Source organism: Oryzias latipes, chromosome 11, assembly GCF_053564925.1.
Source record: "Oryzias latipes strain Hd-rR chromosome 11, Olatipes_Hd-rR_3.1".
In the NCBI taxonomy this organism is placed as follows: Eukaryota; Metazoa; Chordata; class Actinopteri; order Beloniformes; family Adrianichthyidae; genus Oryzias; species Oryzias latipes.
Window position 1 is genome coordinate 20,349,636 of NC_136247.1, and position 22,189 is coordinate 20,371,824.

The following is a 22,189-nucleotide window of genomic DNA, read 5'->3' on the forward strand; positions in this document are numbered from 1 at the left end:
TAAGATTCCTATTTAGATTGGTTACTGTCTGTACGTTCTATAATAATAATATTCCAATAATATTACCCCCCCCCCCCCTCCCTTTTTACAATCAACATAAGTCAATGGAAGTCTTTCCTCCACTCCTTGGAGCATAATGATGGACGGAAGGACCTAACTGCAGCAGCAGCCAAGATAATCACAAATTGTCTCAGCAACACATTTGCCTTCCTTCTTCCTCATTTCATAACAGGAAGTAACATTTCTGTCAGAGACGCGCTGTCACTGTTTGTGGCATGTCATTGCTGTGAAGCGGTGCGGACATGGTGGGTGTCTGGTATCAGACGGCTGCTGCCAACATGCTCCGCTCGGACCATTGACCCTCTCGCCACGTTGGTACCATTACATGCAGCGAGCTTTAAATTCTATGGGTGAGTCTTTCTAATTTGCCTTGTTTACCCCTCATGCAGAGCCATAGACGTCACTTCCCCATTTAACTTAACTGAAATTCAGAGATGGAAACATGTCATCACTTAGAAAAGAAAGTTGATTTTTTTGAATATTTGAAAATGTCCATAATATGAATGTCGCCAGATAACAGGTTTTAGCCGACGGAATCTAACAAAAGATCAATGTGTCAGTGTTGGTCGTCAGTCTGGTGCTACAATGGAAAATTCTGTGTGATTACATCTAGCCTCAGCTTCCCTTTTTTTAATCCACGGCTGCTTTGGGTGGACCATGAGCTTCTTCATAGTGACACAAAAACTTGAAGTTACTGCAACACAAAAAAGTGAAAAGGTTCAAGTCCAATGTCTTTTTTAAATGTTTTCTTTCACTTTTTCTGTCAGCCAGGTGGAGGATGGGTAATATGATGCGAGCTGGGAGCACCAGGAACATAATCCAAAAAGAAAACATCGATGATGGTGATGTGAAAGGTACAAGCACATTGTGAAGACAAATGGCACTTCATGGTCATTTTCGAAATATTTTATGATGCTATTTTAAACACCTCACCCATAAGATAATAGGATGTATGCAAATCAATTGCATGACATGCAACAGAAGTTGGATTTAAAAAATGTATATCACCATTTCATTGTATTTTCACGTGCTTTATCCTTCTGGCAGGTTCAGAAGATGAAATTGTGGTGGTGCTGGAGGACTACCCTTCGGCTGAAATCAGTGAGCCCATCTACAAAATGGGGGAGAAGCTCAGAGTCATTGCGCAGTACGTTTTTGTATTCTGCACATGCATGATGAAGGCTGACAAACAACCCTGACAGAAATAGAAAAGCTAAAGGCTGTGCTTGTCACACAGCCACTACATACTGCATATTGCACATATTGCATAATTGGTCTTACGCGAATATACATGGAAAAAAGGAGAAATGTTTTTCAAAGATGTATCACGAACGAATCAGGTAAAAACCACGGAAGAAGTACGAATAAACCATGCAAAGAACGCGTAAATCAGGGATTATTGCACTGTTTATATGCAATTTATTTGTGGATTTTTATGTCAATTATGTAATTTAAACATGATACTTTTGAATTTAAACGGGATATAAAAGTTAAGCATGGGTGGTACATGTGTGAAAAGTCTATTAGACACATGGAACGGTCATTGAAAGCCACAATATTGTGCATAGTTCTTGCAAAAATCACGCACAATTGTAAAAACTTTACATAATAATTGCATACAAACTACGTAAAATACATACACATAAACTACGCAATTACCAACAGGCCAAAAGTTTTGAAAAGGTCAAAACCAAATTCACGTAAACACCCGTCAGCTGAAACCCTCGACGGACGTTTGGGCACATCGACAAATGACATCGATTACATAAAGTACGCTTATACCATGCTCCGGGTGAATACTAGATTCTGATTGGCTGCTAGGTGTGGATTAAAAAGTGACAATGCACAATTATAATGCACACTTAAAAAAGAAATGTTTTGCATCACTGCGCTGGCTTCTATTAAACAACCTTTAGCTTCATCATCTGGACAAAAACAAGAGGTAAAAGGAGAACTTTGTCTCTGAACTGATGCTTTACGTAACACAGCATGACGATCAGGATAGATATCACTTTCCTTTGCTGTTGCAATTGAGGTTGGCGCCGCCTCAGCTCGGTGTCATGTTACAGTGACAAAGGGATCTAAACCGAACACACAACAAGAAGAAGGTACTAAATACTGGTTGAAAAAAGATATTTATTTCTTTTGTAAGTGACCATGGAATAAGCGGGATATTGGCTCTCGAAGTCTGCATTATCAGAAATTAACGCCCATTGTTTTTTTTACATGTATCAGACCGAAATTACATACGTGGAGAATGCACAGAATGTACGTAGTTAAGTAAGTTGGAAGTTTTAGATTACACTGAGATCTACTGATAATTCCTCTTTGCTTTTGGTGATCAGTGAGGCTTATTGGTGGAAAGTTCGTTCCTTTGCGACTGGAAAGGAGAACTACATACCGGGCAGCCACGTGGCAAAAGTCTACCATGGGTAAGTAACCACATGAGAACAGACTTCCAACACAAAAATGCAAAATTTTTTCTCAGACATTTTATTCTTAATGGATGCTTTTCGTAAATCCACATATAAACAAATACTGAGGTTGTTTTTTTTGTATTCACTATCTGTCTAGATGGCTGTTTGAAGGCTTGGAGAGAAAGAAGGCGGAAGAGCTGCTTCTTCTACCTGAGAACAGGGTGGGCTCTTTTCTGGTGAGGGAGAGCTCCTCAGAAAGAGGTAGGGTCACATGCAAAACAAACAAACAAAAAAAAACTAAGCTTAATTAGTTCGTCAAGCATAAATAAATATAATGTATGGATATAGTGTAAATGTCAAAATTCAAAGTGTTTGCTTTAAAGAAATTTGTGATAACATTGTGAAAATAAAAAGGTCTTTTACGGTGGGAAATGCAAAGCCCTACCTGTTGTCAAGAAAGTCATGGAATTATTTTGAAAGAGGAAAACTACAACAGTTTTAAGTTATTCATTTGTGGTTTTCGCCCACAACTCAGAAACAAATTTCTATTAAACTCCTGCCGCTATGAAACTCTGTCCTTAAAAAAAAACACCTTTTTTGTTGTTGCTGAAAACAGCAAAATTATAATTAAAAGACCATTGGAAATGCTTTGAAAGTAGATCAAAAGATGATCAGAGTGGTTCTTTAACCGTCCCTAGTCTGTGCCAGCCACTTAATTTACAATGTTGACTCTGACTTTGTGGCTTGGAATAAAAACTGCACTGACAACATCTCAGTGCAGGGAAAGTAAATGGTTATAGTGACCACATGCTTCTAAGAAGTCTGTGGTTTGCGTTCAATCTTTTCAGCAAACTTAAACTGGATTTTAAGGCAGTAAATTACAGACAACAGAGAATGGCATATTTATTAATGGTTAAGATTATCCCAATGTCAAAAAAGAATAACTTCATGATTGATTAACATGCAGCCCCATTCACACAGCTCAGAATACAACGTTTTAATCGACAAAAGTAAAACAATTCTGCAGAGATTTAAAAAAATGCTCAAGAAAAGCCATATTTAAGTTTCTTTGTTACGACATTGTAGCATAAGTTGTTAGGACATAAAGCATTTTTGAGGACATTTGACATGATATCAGAATTACTTACATAAGATCAGGCATAGGAAAAAACTGCCTGGTAGCTTCAATTCAGTTTTTAGAACCATACAACCTGAAGAATGTTTCTTTTGAGCCCAATTATTTATTTATTCATGTATTTATTTTTGCTTTTACCTTAATATGGCCATCAGTCTTGCACTTCAAAAACAAAATGAATAAGATTTAAAAGGTTTTCTCTTTCAAAGTATATATTTTAAATATCATGAATAGGTCTGGCGGTTGTTCATCCATACATTTGTCTGCTTTTCGCTTCGATAAAGTTTCATATTGTGTTACATGGCTGCAAGCAAAAAATGTTTGTATTATAATGTATGTAGAAGCAGGTGTTTTGATGTAAAGCAAAAGCTTTAAAGGACAAAAAAGCCAAAGAAAATCAGGGTACGAAAGATTTAAGCTCATATTTAGAGACTGTTACTCTGGGAAACAAAAAGACAGTAACTAATGTACATAGTCAAAGATATTTTATGAGTTTTAAAGATAATTTAGTTATCAATATTGCCTGATTGTTTAATCTTCTAATCAAAGTCAAGGTGTGTCCAAACATTGTTCTTAAACACTGTTTACAATTTCAGAGCTGGGATTTTATTTATTTGTTCTTGTCACGAACTATTTCCTCTTTCACTTTTAGTCCTTTATTTTATTTGTGAGATTAGTAATTAAGTAAAAGAGCACATGTGTCAAACTTAAGGCCCGCGGACCAAATGTGGCCCGCCATGTCATTTTATGTGGCCTAACGGCATAAACGTTTTTAATTTCTTAAAATAATATTTTTCTTTAGTTGATTACACATTATTTATGTGTAGCTGCTGTTGTAATTCTTCAATGTTTGCAGATCTTATGTGTGTATGCAGACAAATTGTTGTCATCAACCCATCAGTTGGATGCAAGGCTGTGTGCAGGCTTTTTTTGTAAAATGTGTCACGTGTAATACATGTTCTTTCTAGCTCAGTTTTATGTTATTTTTCTTTATTCATTCGGACAGTCTGATCCTTCATTAATGGAGTTATGTGGGTTTTAATAAGCGGACAAAATTTTAAAGGATTTATGCTAGCTAGAGAGTAACAAGCTGTGTTTTTTATGCCACTGTAATTGTCACTTAAAGTTATAATTGATAAATGTTGAGTAATTTAACATTAAGAAGTGGCCCTCAGTGTAAATGAGTTTGACACCCCTGTAATATAGTAATGTAGAGAGCTGTCTTCAACAATTTACGATCCATATATAAGTATGTAATGCATCTAAGTGTCAAACGTATCTTATAAATGCTGTCTGTTTGTTTTTTCAGGTGTATACTCACTCTCAGTAAAGCACAGGATGATAAAGCACTATCGTATCTTCAGACTGGACAACAGCTGGTACTACATTTCCCCAAGTCTCACCTTCCAGTGTCTTGAAGACATGATTAACCATTATTCAGGTGAGCAGATGTGAAGGTTTTGTGCGTTGAATAGATGAATGAGTGTCTGTACTCTTACTAACCTCATCTGTGTCACCAGTCATGCGCTTAGAAAACGTTTTTAATGAGAAATACAGTGTGAGCAGTGATAATGACCAGTCATTCAAAGGTATTTTAAATGTTAGGTGAATTTTTTCAGAACAAAATGAACAATTCCCCCTTCAGTAAGTCAGGTTTGTGTGTGCTTAAGCAGTAGAGTGTAGGACTATTTTTATGCAACTCAAACACACATTTATAAAAGTGTTTACCTTCCCTTTTCTTTCTATTTTCAGACTCAGCAGATGGGCTGTGCTGCACGCTAACCTCTCCCTGTCTGTCGGGCAGAAACATTAACCCTGGAACTCCACCCGTGGTCATGCGACGCAACTTTGACTGGAAGAAAGTGGACAGGTTAAAAAAAACTTTTTTTTCTAATTATTGGAAATCACTTTATTTATTTGAACATAACACAAGTTACGTAAGAATTTCAAATAATTTCCACAGGGACATTTAGTAAGTGTCTTGAAAAAAGAAAAAGTTTAAAATTAAAGCTGCGAGCAGCGTTGTCTGGCCTGCAGTCGCTACATGCCCCTCACTCTTCCCCTCTGGCCCAGCCACCCTGGTCAGAGCTGCACGTGACAAATTCACTTTTTTCAGAATGGCCGCTGTCAGATAAATGCATCTAGACATTAAAGAAAAACACAATTATAAACAACAGACCACAACAAGAATCCAGTTTCTCATGGACAAGGGAGAAAAACAAGTGTGACAGAAAACGTCTACCACGCTTCTCTTCTCAAAGGTTCTGCCTCTCCTCGTGCTGCTTTTATTAAGAACACAAGAAGGAGGTAACAATTTCAAGACAAAGAGAAAAAGTTCATTAGGGGGTGTCGTAAAATGACCCCTTTGGTTGGATTCCAACTTCAAACAGTATTCCTTATCAACTCAGGACAGTTTGTTGTAAACCCCCCCCATCCTTGCTGGGGATGGAAGCAGATGAAAAAACACACAACTGTTTTCTAAAAAGGTAAAAAGGTCAATCTGAGTTAATATTTAAACAAATACATTTAAACCAACACATTTAAACAATGATAATAATAAAAATTTTTCCTTCACAGCGGCTTTTCTGTTAGTTGTATCTCCATAGCAACCGTTTCCTCTTTAGGTCGCCTGGAGGTGGCAAACAGGTCTATATATATTTTTAGAAGTAGATATTTAGATTTCCATGGTAACCTCGCCCACCTTTCTAAAATATCCATACCATCACATTGTTTTGTTTAGCTTGAGCCAATGGTTCATGTAATAAATTGTCACAATATTCTGGTCAAAAATTGTACAAAACAACAGGGTAATGCCGCTTTGCCAGCCTGCCACGCCATTAAAAATCTGCAACCTTTAAAACCAATATTTTCTCCCAAGACTGAATGATGCTCAAGGAGTTTGGAGATGATCAATCAAAATCCCTATGGGAGGGGTTTAGATTTGTAGAAGGTGATGTTATTAGAAAATTCAATATGGCTGCCTCTTTTAGAAGTCAAAGGTCAACAACACTTTGGCTGTGGTTGTGTGTGAAATTTTATGAAGTTCGCTCGAAAGTTTTTTGTTATTACACTGCGTGCCAAATTTCATACTATGACACAAGGTTCTGTAGTCATCCCATAATAATTAAAAAAAACCTTTCTAATGAATATTTCTGACACGTTTTTTGGTTTTATTAGCGGATTTTGAAATTTTTTAAAGAGATTTTTGCTTAAATCAGGTTTTTTACCGATTTGTCCTTCCTGCTGTGATGTCATCATATCTTTTTTTTTTAGGGGGGGGGGGTCACTATGTCCAACATTCATTTTTCAGCAGGTACAGGGTGTAGTCAAAATTTGGGAAGTTTTTGAGTCTGTGGAGGTGAAGTTTTCACTCAAATGGTGACAAATTTATACTTAATTAGAAATGCAAGTTTTACACAAAACATATAAGAAACCAAATGTTCAATCTTCACCCTGAAAAATATTTTTTTTAGCAGAACATGTAATCAAAAGGCAATTTTTTTTTTTTTTTCAAAGTTTGTAAATCATTATTCATATCTGGATCTACCTCCTCTTTTGCAGTAAACAACTGGTGGAGAACAGCGATGACAGCATTGTGAGCTACGGAGTAAGGAACAGCATCGCTGCATATCTGTCCTTTACTGCTCCTGATGACTCCTCAGAGAGATTGGACCGTAGGAAGAGGAAATGCAAATCTGTGAATATAAACCATGCAATGGACCACAGACACACTGAAAGCGAGGATTTTTAGAGGCCCGAAAGTGTTGCAGCGGAGGCTGGACCACGGAACCATCCTCTGATGTCTGCTTAAAACCCCTGAAACCTGCAGAATTGCTATGACCTCACATTTGTCCGTGTATGTTAGAAATCAAGGTGTGTATACCGGGAGCACTTTGAAGTATTGTAACAATAATTGCTTGGCATGATTCATGAAAAAAAATGGAGCTGATCTTTATGAGAGTGCAATTATGGCACAGTTTTAGCAGATGCTATGGCAAAAATAGATTGAACTAAACCAGGGCTTTGCATCATAACTGTGTAAAATGTTAAAATATTATATATATTTCGTTGTTGTTTTGCATTACTAGTATTACTGCCTTTAAAATACTTTTTGTTATTGATAAATGTTGCTCAGTGGTCATAATTGAAAGAAAGGTGATTATAGCCCTGACTTAATTATTAATTGTTTTTTTAAGGGGGGTGCAATCTAACCTTTTCATAACACACAAATGCACCAAGAAATTCATTAAAAAGCACAAAAACATAAAATGTGGCATCTTCTTAGGCCACTCCCACAAAGGTCTCCACTAGGGCTGCTCAAACTGTTACCCTCAAAAGACTCAGAGAGTTGAGGGCCAAAAGCTGCCACCCGTGGCAAATTTAGCTGAAATCTCACAAGTTGTTCATGTTGTGTTGTCTTGTGCAGCCAATGGCTGTGAAAAAGCTGACATTTCTTTTTTGTTGAGGGTTGTCCAATTCCCCTCACTACTCCCCAACCCTTAAAAGACAATATTGCACAGGACTGTGCTCTGGATTTTAACGCCATTCAGACACATCCTCACTATTTTTATTTAAACAACATATATGACGCCACCCATTTGCCCATTCACCCCTTTATCCAATCTTCTATTGTCCAGTTTTGATGAGCCTGTGGGAATTGTAGCCTCAGTTTCCTGTTCCTAGCTGATAGGAGTGGCACTAGGTGTGGTCTTCTACTGTAGCCCATCTGCCTCGAGGTTGGACGTGTTGTACATTCAGAGATGTTCTTCTGCAGACCGCGGTAGTAACCAGTGGTTCTTTGAGTTACTGCTGCCTTTCTATCAACTGGAACCAGTCTGGCCGTTCTCATCAGACCTCTGACATCAACAAGGCATTTTCTTGTTCTTACCATTGTCTGTAAACCCTAGAGATATTGTGGATGAAAATCCTAGTAGACCATCAGTTTCTGAAATATTTAGACCAGCCTGTCTGGCACCAACAACCATGTCACGTTCAAAGTCACTTCAATCACCTTTTTTCCCCGTTTTGATGCTCGGTTTGATCTGCAGCAGATCATTTTGGCCATGTCTACATGACTAAATGCATTGAGTTGCTGATTAGAAATCTGCATTAACAAGAAATTGGACAGGTGTGCCAAATAAAGTGGCCAATGAGTGTATATTCTACTGAGCAGCAATGCACAGCAGTTTCCAGGGCAGTGGATTTTGGCATTGTAGATCTGGACAGCCTAACAGAATGGCGGTAACCATTTTGGTTCCAGCAGGTAACCAGCAGAGACTTAAGAACCAGCTAGAAAACACAGACCCTCCTGAACCACGATGAACATGATCTTTTATAAGACCCTGGGTCAGGTTGTTCCACTTTAGCTTAATGATTGAATTTTGGTTAGGCCCTGCAAATGCCTACCAAACCAAGAGTTTGGGTCCTTTGACCCAGGAAGTAAAACTGAAAAGGTAAGCAGACACAAAACATATTAACACAATACATAAACATAATACACCCAAACAAACCACCCAACAGTTGAAAAACTTGTGCATGTCGTGTGTCATCAGGGAACCCGCTCAGATATTTTCATAGTTGAACGTGTGCACCCAACCAACCAGCATGGTCTTGATACTTGAGCATATGATGTGTGTGTGAGTTTCTGTGTGGAGTTTCAGACAGGTGAAACTGCCATAAAGGGGCCTGTTAGTGCTGTGGAATTGATAAGTGTGCACTCCCTGGTGCATCCCTGTAGCACAGCCTGACTGTTAGAAATGAGGAAATTAGACGATCAGAGTGTAATTTTGTGCCAGTGTCCAGCATCACCTGTACGTCATATCATTACAAGTATTTCCTGACACACATACCACACACGACAATGGTACGTTCTATTTTTATGATGTCCCCTGAGCTGGCCATACGAGTCTCAAGGAAAACTGCAAGACACAAACTCATGTAGAACAGCAGCCGACTGATTAAAATTTGGCAGAAAGACCAACATTTTTTTGGAAAAAAAATAGTGTCTTTGTGCAAAGTAACACAAATGTATTCATAAATCTGAGCTCCAACAAGTTTGTAGTTAATTTATAAAGTTGTAATTCTGACCTAAATGTACGCACCAATGTGTTTTCTTTTGTGTCACTGGGGAGCCAATCAAAGTGTGTCAATGACCCAACGTTGATCTCCAAGCCCTACTATTGGTCTTAGTCTACACTAGTTTACATTTTTCACCAAGCAATAAGAGCTCCTTTTAAAAATGTCCAGTCTGTCATTTCCCTGTTATCGAGTTTTTTGTAGACGTAGACAGTAGGAACTAAACCGATCTTTTAACATTAGTGTTTTTGTGTCTGGACATTTGTAAATTCAGCAACAAATGTTGCACTTACCTGAGATATAACTAAACAGTGGTGCAACAGTTTCTGTGTGCAACCAATGACCAGACTACATGTGGAAAATGACTTCCTTCTGCTTTTACACAAGGCTAACCAAATTTTAAGTAAAGTCCCACACTAGAATGCGGAAGTCTTGAGCAAAGAGTTGCCATCTCTAAGTAAAGGTTTAGAAACTATAAAAGCTCAAATAAGGCTGGAGTTATACATGTAAGATCCAAACATATTATTTTTAAGATTGACATGAGCCCTCAAGTTCCTGTTTGTGACAAAAAAAACACACTTTGAAACTCTAAAAAAGAGTGCACCACATAAAAGGACATTCAGTGCTTTAAACCAAAACCTGAATGTTACTGCCCTGAAACTGATGGTGACTCACATAGTAAAAACACATATTTTGAAGTCATCTGAGTGTGAAATATTGTTCCACCAGAAAACAGAAGAAAAAATGTACATGTTTTAAGCCATAGTTTTTGACAGTTAAGTTGGCAATAAGGAATCATTTTCTCTGACTTCAAGTGTTAGTTTGATTGGTTGCAAACGGACAGACAACTGACCTACACTTCATTTCATATAATGAAATCATAAAAAGCATATTAGAAGAAAAAATGATGCAGAGGAAACATTTTTGGGAAAATACACAAATGTGAAAGTGCAAAAAGGAACAAAACAAACATAAGTGCACGTTGAAGTGCAAAGAAATGTATGCTTGCACAGTAAAATGCACCGAAAATTATTGCACTATTGTTTTTCCGTTTGGGCAGCGTAGGTCCCGTCGCTGGGGACCCTCCTGGTCCAGCGCGCCCCCCCCCCCCCCCCCCCCCCCCCCCTGGTCTGGCTGGTCGGGTTGGGTAGGATCTGGTTCCCCTAACGATCAAATGTTTTACTTTGGCAGCATGCATGCATCTCCACCCCCATGTGCATGTGCACACTGGCACACTGCTCCCTGTCTGCTTTATCCCTCCTCCTAACCCACAGTGTATCGATGGACAGATTTCTTCCGCTTATCTTAGTGTCAGAATTTCACGTTTGGATGTAATATTTGTCTTTCTGCAGATCTAGCATCAATGTTTCACAGCTTAAAATCATAACATATTCAAATTAGCAACTCGGCACTTGTCTCCCTTCACTTTTTCCCCCTCTCTCTTTATTTCTTTTTCTTCTGCCCCCCCTCCCAAACACACACACACACACACACACCTTCCCCCTCTCCCTCCCTTTTAATAAAAAGAATATGTATAACTACTTAAAATACAAAATGTAACAAATACATAAAAAATAATTTAAAAAAACAAAAAGGGGTTCATACAAATTTACACCCTGGCTATCTGAAGATTCATAACCCCTTTTTGTAATAGCAAAACCTGTCCAACACAAAAGGCCTTCAGCTGTCATCTGTTTGCTCAGTTGTTGGACAGAACATGTAAAATAAAGTTTTATTTTTAAACTTTATTTATAAAGTTAAATTGCACTGCAAATCTTCAAATTTAACTTAATACTGTTTGTAAAAAGAAGATTAAGCAAAAACTGGAGTCTGCTGTTTCTTGGTCTGCACATGTGATTCGATCACTATGATCCCTATAGTACCAAGTTTAGATGCCTGTCGGCAAACCGTGCAGGTAGAATTCCCTCATAAGGGTTTTTGGGCTCCTATTAAGTAGTGTATTAAACTTTCACTAAAGGAAGTTTCAGGTTTGTGGCTTTGGTTGCAGCACTTTTAGGGGAAAAATTGAGTTGCTTTATTTATTTATTTTAAAGATGTTTTATTAGCATATTGATAAACAATCCAGTTGAGAGATACATTTTACCTTTTTTTTCCCCGTCAAGATTCAACATACGTGAATAGAAAATAAAACATCAAAAAAGGAACATGGAACATACCTAAAATGGAGCTGCTTATGTGCTTTTATGTGCCTTTTTATGTGCAGCTCGAACAGCCTTTTTTTCATGCAGCAGACATGCAATCTTACAAAACTTGCTGACAAAGTCCAACTCCAGGAAGCTTGAGACTCAAAAACATGCACCATAATGTTTCTAGACGTTCCTGTGGGGCAAAGAGATCCGAACTTTCCTTTGTACAAAATTATGATTTAAATAGTTGGCATGTAATTGGCAGGAGTGAAATCAATCAAGTAACCCTTGTGCTATCATAGGCACTTTAACATTGGGAGTTGGGTCATCTAGACCCACTAGACAGTGCTCTGAACCTTTTTTCTTCAATGATTTGTGATCTTCACTGGTGTCCATGGATTACATGAAATCTTTCCACCTTTATCCACCTTTGTCATGGTAGGAATTACACGTCAATGTAAGGCTGGGGTCATCTAAGATAGCATAAGGGTAAACATCAAACACACATCTGGGAGCTTACTTCGTATTACTCAATTTAGAGTCTCTTGATGTCAGCATTAATTGTCTCGCTCAAAAAGCCACCTTTCTGTGAGCAATCAATTAGGAAAATACAGTAAAGAAACCTTGGAGTACAAGTGTTTCCTGTTGGTAAAAGTCTGCTGGACTAACTACTAATAACAGCTGGGAGCAGTGTTGTATGGCCTGCAGGCACTACCCACCTCCACATCCACCACGAGCCTCTACCCGCCCTTGCCACTCGCCTCCAACCAGCCTCACTTCCTAAGCAGCTGCTATGCGCCCCCTTCCTCATGGCCTCCATAGATATTTTACTGACTCCGCCCCTTCTGCCTTTGTCACCCTGGTCAGAGCTGCATGTTAAAAATTGAGTTATAAAAAACCCCCCACTTTTTTCAAAATGGCAGCTGTTCTGTTGGTTTTATCTCCATGGCAACCATTTTATGTTTTGGTAGCCTGGGTATGCCCAACAGATCTATGTAAATTTCAGAAGAATTGGCAAAAGTCAATTTTTTGATTTCCTTAGCAACGATGGTTATTTGCTAACCACACCCACATTTCTAATATGTTTGTATTCTTTATCATACAATCTGTTCAGCTCCAACCAGGGATCCATGCATTGAGTTTTCACAATATCCCGTTAAAAAATATGGGATTTACAGAAGAAAGCCACTTTTGCGAGCTTGCCAAGCGCACAGCGGTTAAATTCTTCAACTTCTAATTTTCCCCAGTTGCTTTCCAATGATGCTTGAGAAGTTAGGAGACGATAGAAGAAAATCCTTAGGACAAGTTTTAATGTTGTAGCTGGTGCTAAAGGTGTTTAATTGAAGATTCAAGATGGCGGCCTCTTTCTGAGGTCAAAGGTGAATGAAACTCCATGGCTGGTTGTATACTTATGGAGGTATGTGTGTACAATTTGGTGAAGATTGCTTGAGCAAAACTTTTCTTTTCCTGGATTGGGGATTAATGTGAAACTTGCCAAATTTTACACGTTGCCACAAAATGGTCTACAACCCATAGTTCCTGTGGCCATCCCATAATATTTTAATGCTTCCCTTGGAGATACCCGATCCGTTTGTTTTGGTTTCATTGGTTGATCTAAAAAAATTAAGTCGAAGAAGAAGAATGAAACGGTAGGATTGTCATATAGCAGTTTTTGTGGCCATATTGGTGTGTGCCTTGTCACTGTTGGTGTCTGTTTGGTCTTAGTCCTTTTTCATTTTTTCTATCATTGTGAAAACAGTACGGTCCTTGCAGTGAGTGACCTCTGTGGGCCATAATTATAGTCAATCATACATCACATTTGGCGTATTCAAAAACATTTTTGATCACTCCTGGCTGGAATTTCACAAAATTAATAATGTGATTGCGTGCTTCATGCAATCACATTGAAGATTTTAATTACAGTAAATAGCATCTTTATGGTAAATGAATTCCAGATGAGTTAAACTGACCTTTTCTCTGCATAGCTTTGATTCTCTTTTTGCATCAGATGTCAGAAGCAAAGAACTCCAGGAATGCACTCTAGTTTGGATTGTTTTTGGTTCAGTAAAAACAAGAAGTGGATGTCTAAATCTGACAGTAGGCTAAAGTGTCAAAGAGTTGCAAACCTTTCCCATAGTTCTTTTATTTAACTTCTTCTAATCTCAACATAACTTCCTGTCTAAACTTTCGACTTCTGATTGTAGTTTTTCTTGCTTGGCCAAAAAAAATGCTCAGACTTTGGAAAAATGGCTTCTTGTCCTCATTTGCTCTTATCATAAAAAGGGGTTTATTCAAAGAGAATTAAAGTAAAATGTTTAATCTGTTGATTCTAAAAACATTATGGATTTTTTTATCTGAGTAAAGTAGCAGGCAGATATTTTCCAGCTAGTAGAGACTGGTTTACTTAAAGCATGATTGTCATTTTTGGTAAAAAACAAAACAAAAACGAAAATACAAAAAATGAATAAAACTGTGTCATTTTCTTGGGCACAGTTCTGCAGAGCAGCAGTAGTCCTTCAGAAAGTTACCTCTATGAGTTGTGGGTGGGACTGTCGGCGTAGAGTGAATCTGTCTTCATTTCCCTTTATCTCTCTTTAACACTTTCTCCCGCTAGCCTACAGCCCCTCACAGGCCCAACTTAACGTTAGTGGTACAAAACAAAAAATGTACGGCTATCCAGCCACGCAGTATTGATCCGGATTCCAGAAAACAGGAAAACAAAGACATTCATGGATCTATTTGTCTGCAAGTGGATGCATCAGAATAGAATGGAGCAGGGAGATTGTGGCCTGCCGATTGAACATTTTCAATGATCCAACAAGAATAGTTTTAAAACTGCATTTTTCCGTTTGCTGCTGTAAAAACAATTTGAATAAAGAAATCCTCAAACTGTCAGTAACTGGTAGTGTATGACCCTATACATGCAGGAGACTGGGCTTGGTGGCAGACACTTTAAACATGACAAACCCAAGGGAGCAACAAAAGAGTGATAAAACAGATGATCTGATCAGGAAGAACTGAAAAGCAGGCACTTGTAAACACTGAGGGTAACTGACAGAAAGGAAAACAGCTGTGACCGATCAACATGAACCTGCAGTGACTACTGGGGGAACAACTCAAAACCTGACCAAAACCAAGGAAATAAGACTGACAACCACATCCAAGAGCACAGTCCTCACAGAAACATAGTTGCAATCTTACTTTTCTTTGAATATGTTCTCCATCATGAGGATAAAGCTACAACAACATGTTAAAACACTAAAAACAAGATTTTCTTTGGAGCGAGTCTTTAATGGTAGTGATGAACACTGTTTTCTCCACACTATAAGGTACATTTAAAAGCCTTAATTTCATCAAAAAAGGACAGTGAGCCTTTTAGTTTAGATTTTTAATCAGTATATGGATTCATTCTGGATGTGCTTACTGATATTGAAGTTATTTTGAGAGGTACATACTCTGTCAAAATGTCAGCCTTGGTTGTATTGTGATTTCGCTAACGCGGCTAACGTGGAGCGGTGCCAGACCGTGTTTTGTTTACAAATTACCAACAAGGTTGGGAGTTACTGTAGTCACAGTAGCGTTTGTTTTAGCGGTATCAGTCTATTTTCCTTACATGTTACAAACATGATTTGGAGTTAGAGGAATAGTGAATATGTTAAAGCAGATAATGTGACATGGTGCCTCTGTCGGCCTCCTCCCCCTCTCCTCTCCGCTTGGCTGCTGATTCTCAACACCTGCGACCACTTACCTCATCACCTCATCCGCCTTCATAAGGAGCCACAGGATCATCAGTCTTCGCCAGTCCGTTGCCCCTGATGGTGCATAGTTGGTCTTCAAGTCAAGCTATAGTTCGTTTGCTACGTCAAGTCCATGACTAAATCTGTCTCTCTCTACTCACCTTCAGGAATCCAGTACCACGAGTGGTCGCCTGAATCAGCTTCCAGCCGGTCTCGCCAATCTGTCCTCCCCTGCGGTCCCACCACGAGCCTCTGCCACCTCAAGGATCCCAACCTTCGCCAGCATCTGCCTACGGAGAAATCCACCAGTGACGCTGCTAACCTCTGTCTCCAGTTTGGAACCGACATCCAGTCCTGCTCACGCTCTGCTCTCTGCTCCTCGAATTAAATCTCTTACCTGCCACGCTCGCCTCCCGCTGTGTTTCTTCTGGGTTCCAGCATCTGGGTTCGAAAAGTGTTCTGTAGCCATGACATAATGTGGATTACTGTCAGTATGTTTTTTTACATGTCACAACAAGGTTACGAGTCAGACGAATGGTAAATATGCTAATGTGGCTATCATATAGCTGTGTCATAGGCTTGGTCCTAGGCTTGGTCAATTCCTATATTCCTATTTTCACAACTCACTATGTAGTGCGTTCGCCGTATTGTAGTCCTGTCTGAATCCACAATTCCAAAATCGAGTGCCTTAAGAATTTCCCACAAGTCTTGGCGAGAAACCAGTGTGCATCGATGCTCACTAGATTTGTGAATATAGACCACAATGCATTGTGTTAGAACAAGTTTTGCCCAAAAAATGTATTTAAATGTATTTTTTAATAAACCACCAACGTTTTCCTCATCAGAATACAGTTAATTCACAAATAGTCGTCGTAAAACGCTCGTATTGGTTTGATTATTACTTCGTGAAATCAGTGACGACATATTCACAGTTTAAAAAAAAAAAGTAGTGAGCATGGTGTCCGAACTACTTTTGAAATCCAGAGCACCAGATGGTTTTTTAGGAATTAGGGTGGGAATTCGGACAAAGCCAGACTGCTTTTTTACGTGTCACGAACAAGGTTGGAAGTAATTGTTGTCACAGTAACATATGTTTTAGAGGTATCAGTCTGTTTTTTTATGCGTTGCTAATAGGTTGGGAATTACGGCTATGGTGATTAAGCTAGTGTAGCTAATGTGTAGCGTGTTACAAACAAGTCTTGGAGTTTCTGTGAATGCTGTTAATAAAGTCGGACTGAGGGACTTTTCTCAGACTCTTTAGTATTGCTTCGTGCGCCTTATACATATGATATACGTTCAAAAATTGACCATTCTGAGAAGGTGCACCTTATAATCTGGTGCGTCCTATAGTGCAGAAAATACAGTACTGCATTTTCATTGGAACTTTAACCACATCCTCAAAGTGTTTTACGGAACAAAGTTAAACTCTCAATCAGGTGAAGAAGAACAAAAAACATGCCAGCAACTTTATAGTTCTTAACAAAACGGCCAGATGTGAACAAAAGACTGAAGCACAATGTTTAAACAAACAGAAGAAAAACACAAAAAAATGCTTCAGTTTGAACAAAATCTGGTAGAAGTCTCCTCCATGGAGCTCTGTCAACAAAACTGGGAAGTGACTGCTGAAACAGTATATGAGGAAATGTTTGTCCAAGAGTCAGAGCCAATACACACAACAAATATTCAGTTCAGCCAAAGAAGAAGAAACCTTGAGAAAACAGTCATGAGAAATGAAAGTTCTAGAGAATCAAGGTCTTTGCTGGGAAATGCGGTGGCTTAAGGTGACCTGCTGGGAACAAACACTAAGTCTGCTCTCATTACAGTAGGCAGAATCAGGCCATGTTGAGAAAATGTTCAAAGAAAATACAACCATTGCAGAACTGACCAGGCTATGGGCACTCACTGATCTTATATTAAAGCAGCTGAATACTGCTGAGATAGCAGCACAAAGCTGGGACCAGTACAAAGAACTACAAACTAGTTTATGTCATTAGATCTCAAAGATGAATGTTTTGTCTTTTTAGTTAGTTCAATGGGAATTATGAGCTTGTACTGATTAACCCTTGTGCTATCGTAGGCACTTTAACATTGGGAGTTGGGTCATCTAGACCCACTAGACAGTGCTCTGAACCTTTTTTCTTCAATGATTTTTGATCTTCACTGGTGTCCATGGATTACATGAAATCTTTCCACCTTTATCCACCTTTGTCATGGTAGGGAGAACACGTCAATGTAAGGGTGTGGTCATCTAAGAAGCTTGAACTGAGTCCCCCGCTTCGCATCAGACGGTTGCTTCCACGCAGTGCGTTAATTCTGATCATGCCATTAACCCGCTTATACAATGGTCACTTACAAAACAAAAATCATTCAACCAGTTTTTAGTACTTTATTCTTGTTATTTTTACTGTTTCGATTAGTTACATGGTGTGGCGCCGTGACAACGTGCCACACCACTTGAACCCCTTAGCCGGCTCATCCGGCGTGGACCTTGAGGGCAGCAGCAAAGAAAAGCGATATCTTTGCTGATCGTCATGATGGGTAAATTAGTTCAGAGAGAAAGTTCTCCTTTCACTGCTTGTTTTTGCTTGATGAAGCTAAAGTTTGTTTATAAGATGCCAGCGCAGTGATATAGAACATTTAAACTATGTGGCCAGCACTTCTTTTTTAGGCGTGCAGTTATCACTGTGGTATAAGTAAGGGTTAAAAACAGACCAGGCCATAAATGGTGAAGTTATTAAGACAATTCTAACACATACAGTCAGGACAATAAATATTTGGACAGAGACACATTCTTTCTTTCTTATTTAGTTCCTGTACATTACCACAGTGAATTTTAAATAAAACAACTCAGGTGCCATTGAAGTGCAGACTTTCAGCTTTAATTCCAAGGGTTGAACAAAAAGATTTCCTTTATATGTGAAAAACTAAAGCCTTTTTTAAACACAATCCCTTCATTTCATGGGCTAATAAGTCATTGGACAATTGACTTCCATGCTATTGCATGGGGAGGTGTGGGCAATTCCCCTGTTATGTCATTATGAGTGAAACAGATAAAAGGCCTGGAGTTGATTAGAGGACTCGTGCTTGCATTTTGAAGATCTTGCTGTGAACAGACAGCATGCGGGTAAAGGAGCTCTCCATGCAGGTGAAAGGAGCTATCATTAAGCTAAGAAAACAGAAAAAAAACATGCCAGAAATTGCTACCGTATTAGGAGTGGCAAAATCAACAGTGAGGTACATCCTGAGAAAGAAAGAAAGAAAGAAAGCACTGGTGAACTAAGCAACGCAAAAAGACCTGGACGTCCACGGAAGACAACAGTGGTGGATGATGACACAATCATTTTCATGGTGAAGAGGAATCCGTTCACAACAGCCAACCAAGTGAACAACACTCTCCAGGAGGTAGGCGTATCAATATCCAAGTCTACCATAAGAAGAAGACTGCATGAAAGTAGATACAGAGGGTACACTGCAAGATGCAAGCCACTCATAAGCCTCAAGAATAGGAAGACTAGATTGGACTTTGCTAAAAAAGCATCTCCAAAAGCCAACACAGTTCTGGAAAAACATTCTTTGGACAGATGAAACCAAAATCAACCTCTACCAGAATGATGGCAAGAGAAAAGTATGGAGAAGGCGTGGAGAAGCTCATGATCCAAAGCACACTACATCATCAGTAAAACACTGTGGAGGCAGTGTGATGGTCTGGGCGTACATGGCTGCTAGTGGCACTGGGACACTAGTGTTTATTGATGACGTGACACAGGACAGAAGCCCAATGAATTCTGAAGTGTTCAGAGACAGACTGTCTGCGCAGATCCAGGTGAATGCAGCCAAAGTGATTGGGCGGCGTTTCATAATACAGATGGACAACGACCTAAAACATACAGCCAAAGCAACTGAGGAGTTTATTAAAGCAAAGAAGTGGAATATTCTTGAATGGCCAAGTCAGTCACCTGATCTTAGCCAAATTGAGCATGCATTTCACTTGTTGAAGACTAAACTTCAGACAGAAAAGCCCACAAACAAACAGCAACTGAAAGCTGCTGCAGTAAAGGCCTGGCAGAGCATTCAGAAGGAGAAAACCCAGCATCTGGTGATGTCCATGAGTTCAAGACTTCAGGCTGTCATTGCCAACAAAGGGTTTTCAACCAAATATTAGTAATGACCATTTTGTTTTCAGTTATTTCATTTGTCCAATTACTTACGACCCCATGAAATGAAGGGATTGTGTTTAAAAATGCTTTTGTTTTTCACATTTTTATGCAATCTTTTTGTTCAACCCATGGAGTAAAAGCTGAAAGTCTGCACTTCAATTGCATCTGAGTTGTTTTATTTAAAATTCACTGTGGTGATGTACAGAAACAAAATTAGAAAGAATTTGTCTCTGTCCAAATATTTATGGTCCTGACTGTAGATCCCATGTTGCACTTTCAAATATAGATCCTTGAAAAAGTATTTTTCATTTTCCAAAAACTTGAAAGTCAGCCCAGCAGTAGCTGGGACAGGCTCCAGAAACCCCGTGACCCCGAAAAGCATCTAAGAAAATGGACGGATGAAAGTCAGCAAAACCAAGATGAAAAACACATTTAGCCGACTAAAAGGAATATACAAAGAGGATCTTAAAACTGTCAATACTACTTTTTAATCCATGCCAAAAAATTGTTTCTTCAATTTAAAGGAACAAATAACATTTTCTAACAGTTTCTGTCATCCCTAGATGTTCAAGAAGCCAAAAGGTTTTAGGTTACCATATCTAAAGTTCAGTGAATACAGTAAGTTCTAAGTGATTAAACTGAGAATAAATATTAGCATTTTTGTATTTCCAGAATCCCAGAATTGACACAGCTGTTACCAAATTATGTTCATCTGTTTCATATATTCTTACAGATGTGTCTTTAGCTATCTATCTTTCTTTTTGTGGCTCACATCCACGCACTTGTCAATGCTTGGAAGGTCAGAAATGAAATAAAAAAGCTCTGACATTATGATATGTATTTCAACCCTCAGCTGCAGAATGCCTATCAGGCCAGTACAGTAATAACACATTGATGTGCTCATTAGAGTTCAATGGTACAGGTGGTAAAAAGCTGCTGGAAAGTTCATGCTGGTGTTTGTCATACAGAAATTTGCCGCACATTAGAGAATTTATCAGTATAAGAGCTGATAGCTAGTAACTTCTCACGGAGTCAAACAGTTTTCCTGTTCAAGTTGCATCGAGAATATGCCGGAAACTTGCACTAACACTTACTCAGCGCCGGTGTGAACTGCTGAGGGGAAGTCAAAAATAAAACACCCACGTAAAAAAATGGCTAGTGTGGTGGTTTCAGCCCACCGCAGAACTGCTCACTGGAGAGACGGGGATTGGGTAAGCACCACAGTGACACCAGCCTCAGAAAGAACCTTTCACAACTCAACTGTCTCCTAATATTTTTACAATCTTTGACTTCTTTTAATAATTATAGAATTTAAAAATGTAGTATTCCAAGTATTCTTTGAACATTTTTTGCTCTGCTTTTGCATAATCAGTTTAAGTTCAGCTTTTTAGCATCATTGATCATGAATTTCAACCAACTCAAAAAAGAATTATTTCATTATTGTTTTTGACAGGGACATTACACATTAAAAAGCATCTCAAATGCACCAGAGTTAGCCAAAAGGCTTTTTTTTTTATCTGTGGTCACTGGACAGGTGCTAAATTTGCCTCCCTAAAACCAAAGGTAAATTAACAACAAAAACTTGTTCAGGGCGTCCACCACCCTCACCCAACAGTAGCCAGGACCGGCTCCGGGAGCCCTGTGACTCCAAAAGGGGTGCAGCAGGATAGAACTGTAGTTTTTTGGTATCTGTGTATGTCTACTGGGCACATCTTTTAAAAAAAATTCAATTGATGATTCTAATTTTTTAAAATAATTTAATGATTGTAATTATTTTAATGATTGTCTGCAATTCTATTACACATTGAAGGGTGTTGGGATTTTTTTCTTGTCCAAATGCCATGTTGAGGAAGGAGATGTCTGAGAAAGCAGAGGGAGTTTGGGATAAGCAAGAATTGTGATCCAACACTCCCATGTCTGCAGCAAGAAGTTTAAACATGTGTATTGTTAACTATACTGACGTTTCATCTCTTAGATTCATGACTCTTTTCTGCAACCAGGGCAACCAATTCTAAATAAAATAGGAGGTCGGACAGGCATTCGCAGAGCTGTTGGAGACAGAGTCTGTTTCAGCTCTCCTCACAAGAAATCTTGGAATCTTGGGCTTTTGCAAAGTTTTTTAATACTGTCTTGACACAGATACAAGTGTATATATATATATATATATATATATATATATATATATATATATATATATATATATATATATATATATATATATATATATATATATATATATATATATATATATATATATATATATATTTACATATATATAAAATCCCTCCAGCCAAACTCAGTATCAATATCTGATTTTAGTCGGATCTAGTCTGCCCCACAGGTCTATTCATGTTAATAGGAAGAAAGTGTCTAGCCTTACAAAGTGCTGCCCATCCTCTTGGCCAGACCTCCGGTATTCCCTTATCATCCTGTCTCCTGGAACAGGGAAACATCAGCAGAA

The 22,189-nt window shown here is 38.6% G+C and overlaps 1 protein-coding gene and 1 long non-coding RNA gene across 4 annotated transcripts; both read left to right on the forward strand.

Moving 5' to 3' along the window:
- The first annotated feature begins 240 nt into the window (after nt 1-240).
- Nucleotides 241-7,881, forward strand: sla1a (Src like adaptor 1a). 3 transcript variants are annotated; one of them, XM_020707087.3, is made up of 9 exons: nt 241-410; nt 828-914; nt 1,108-1,207; nt 2,296-2,328; nt 2,406-2,492; nt 2,635-2,738; nt 4,922-5,053; nt 5,365-5,482; nt 7,174-7,881. In XM_020707087.3, the coding sequence occupies exons 1-9, from the start codon at nt 386-388 to the stop codon at nt 7,361-7,363; spliced, it is 876 nt and encodes a 291-aa protein (XP_020562746.1). In that variant the 5' UTR covers nt 241-385; the 3' UTR covers nt 7,364-7,881. The 3 variants fall into 3 exon arrangements, with proteins under 3 accessions (XP_020562746.1, XP_011479092.1, XP_078811095.1); XM_011480790.4 differs by lacking the exon at nt 2,296-2,328 and having other exon boundaries at nt 247-410; XM_078954969.1 differs by lacking the exon at nt 2,296-2,328 and having other exon boundaries at nt 256-410; nt 832-914.
- Nucleotides 7,882-15,521: 7,640 nt separating this feature from the next.
- On the forward strand, nt 15,522-16,818 carry LOC105355062 (uncharacterized). Its single transcript, XR_909571.4, has 2 exons — nt 15,522-15,652; nt 15,739-16,818. It is a non-coding gene; the product is annotated as an uncharacterized LOC105355062 (long non-coding RNA).
- The last annotated feature ends 5,371 nt before the right edge of the window (nt 16,819-22,189 follow it).

What these genes read in the sequence shown, in the direction of transcription:
- sla1a (XM_020707087.3), top strand. Translation starts at nt 386, where the DNA reads ATGCAGCGAGCTTTAAATTCTATGG. An exon ending in GTGGCAAAAGTCTACCATGG is followed by an intron (nt 2,493 to 2,634) that starts GTAAGTAACCAC and finishes CTATCTGTCTAG; the next exon opens with ATGGCTGTTTGAAGGCTTGG. An exon ending in GGAGAGCTCCTCAGAAAGAG is followed by an intron (nt 2,739 to 4,921) that starts GTAGGGTCACAT and finishes TTGTTTTTTCAG; the next exon opens with GTGTATACTCACTCTCAGTA.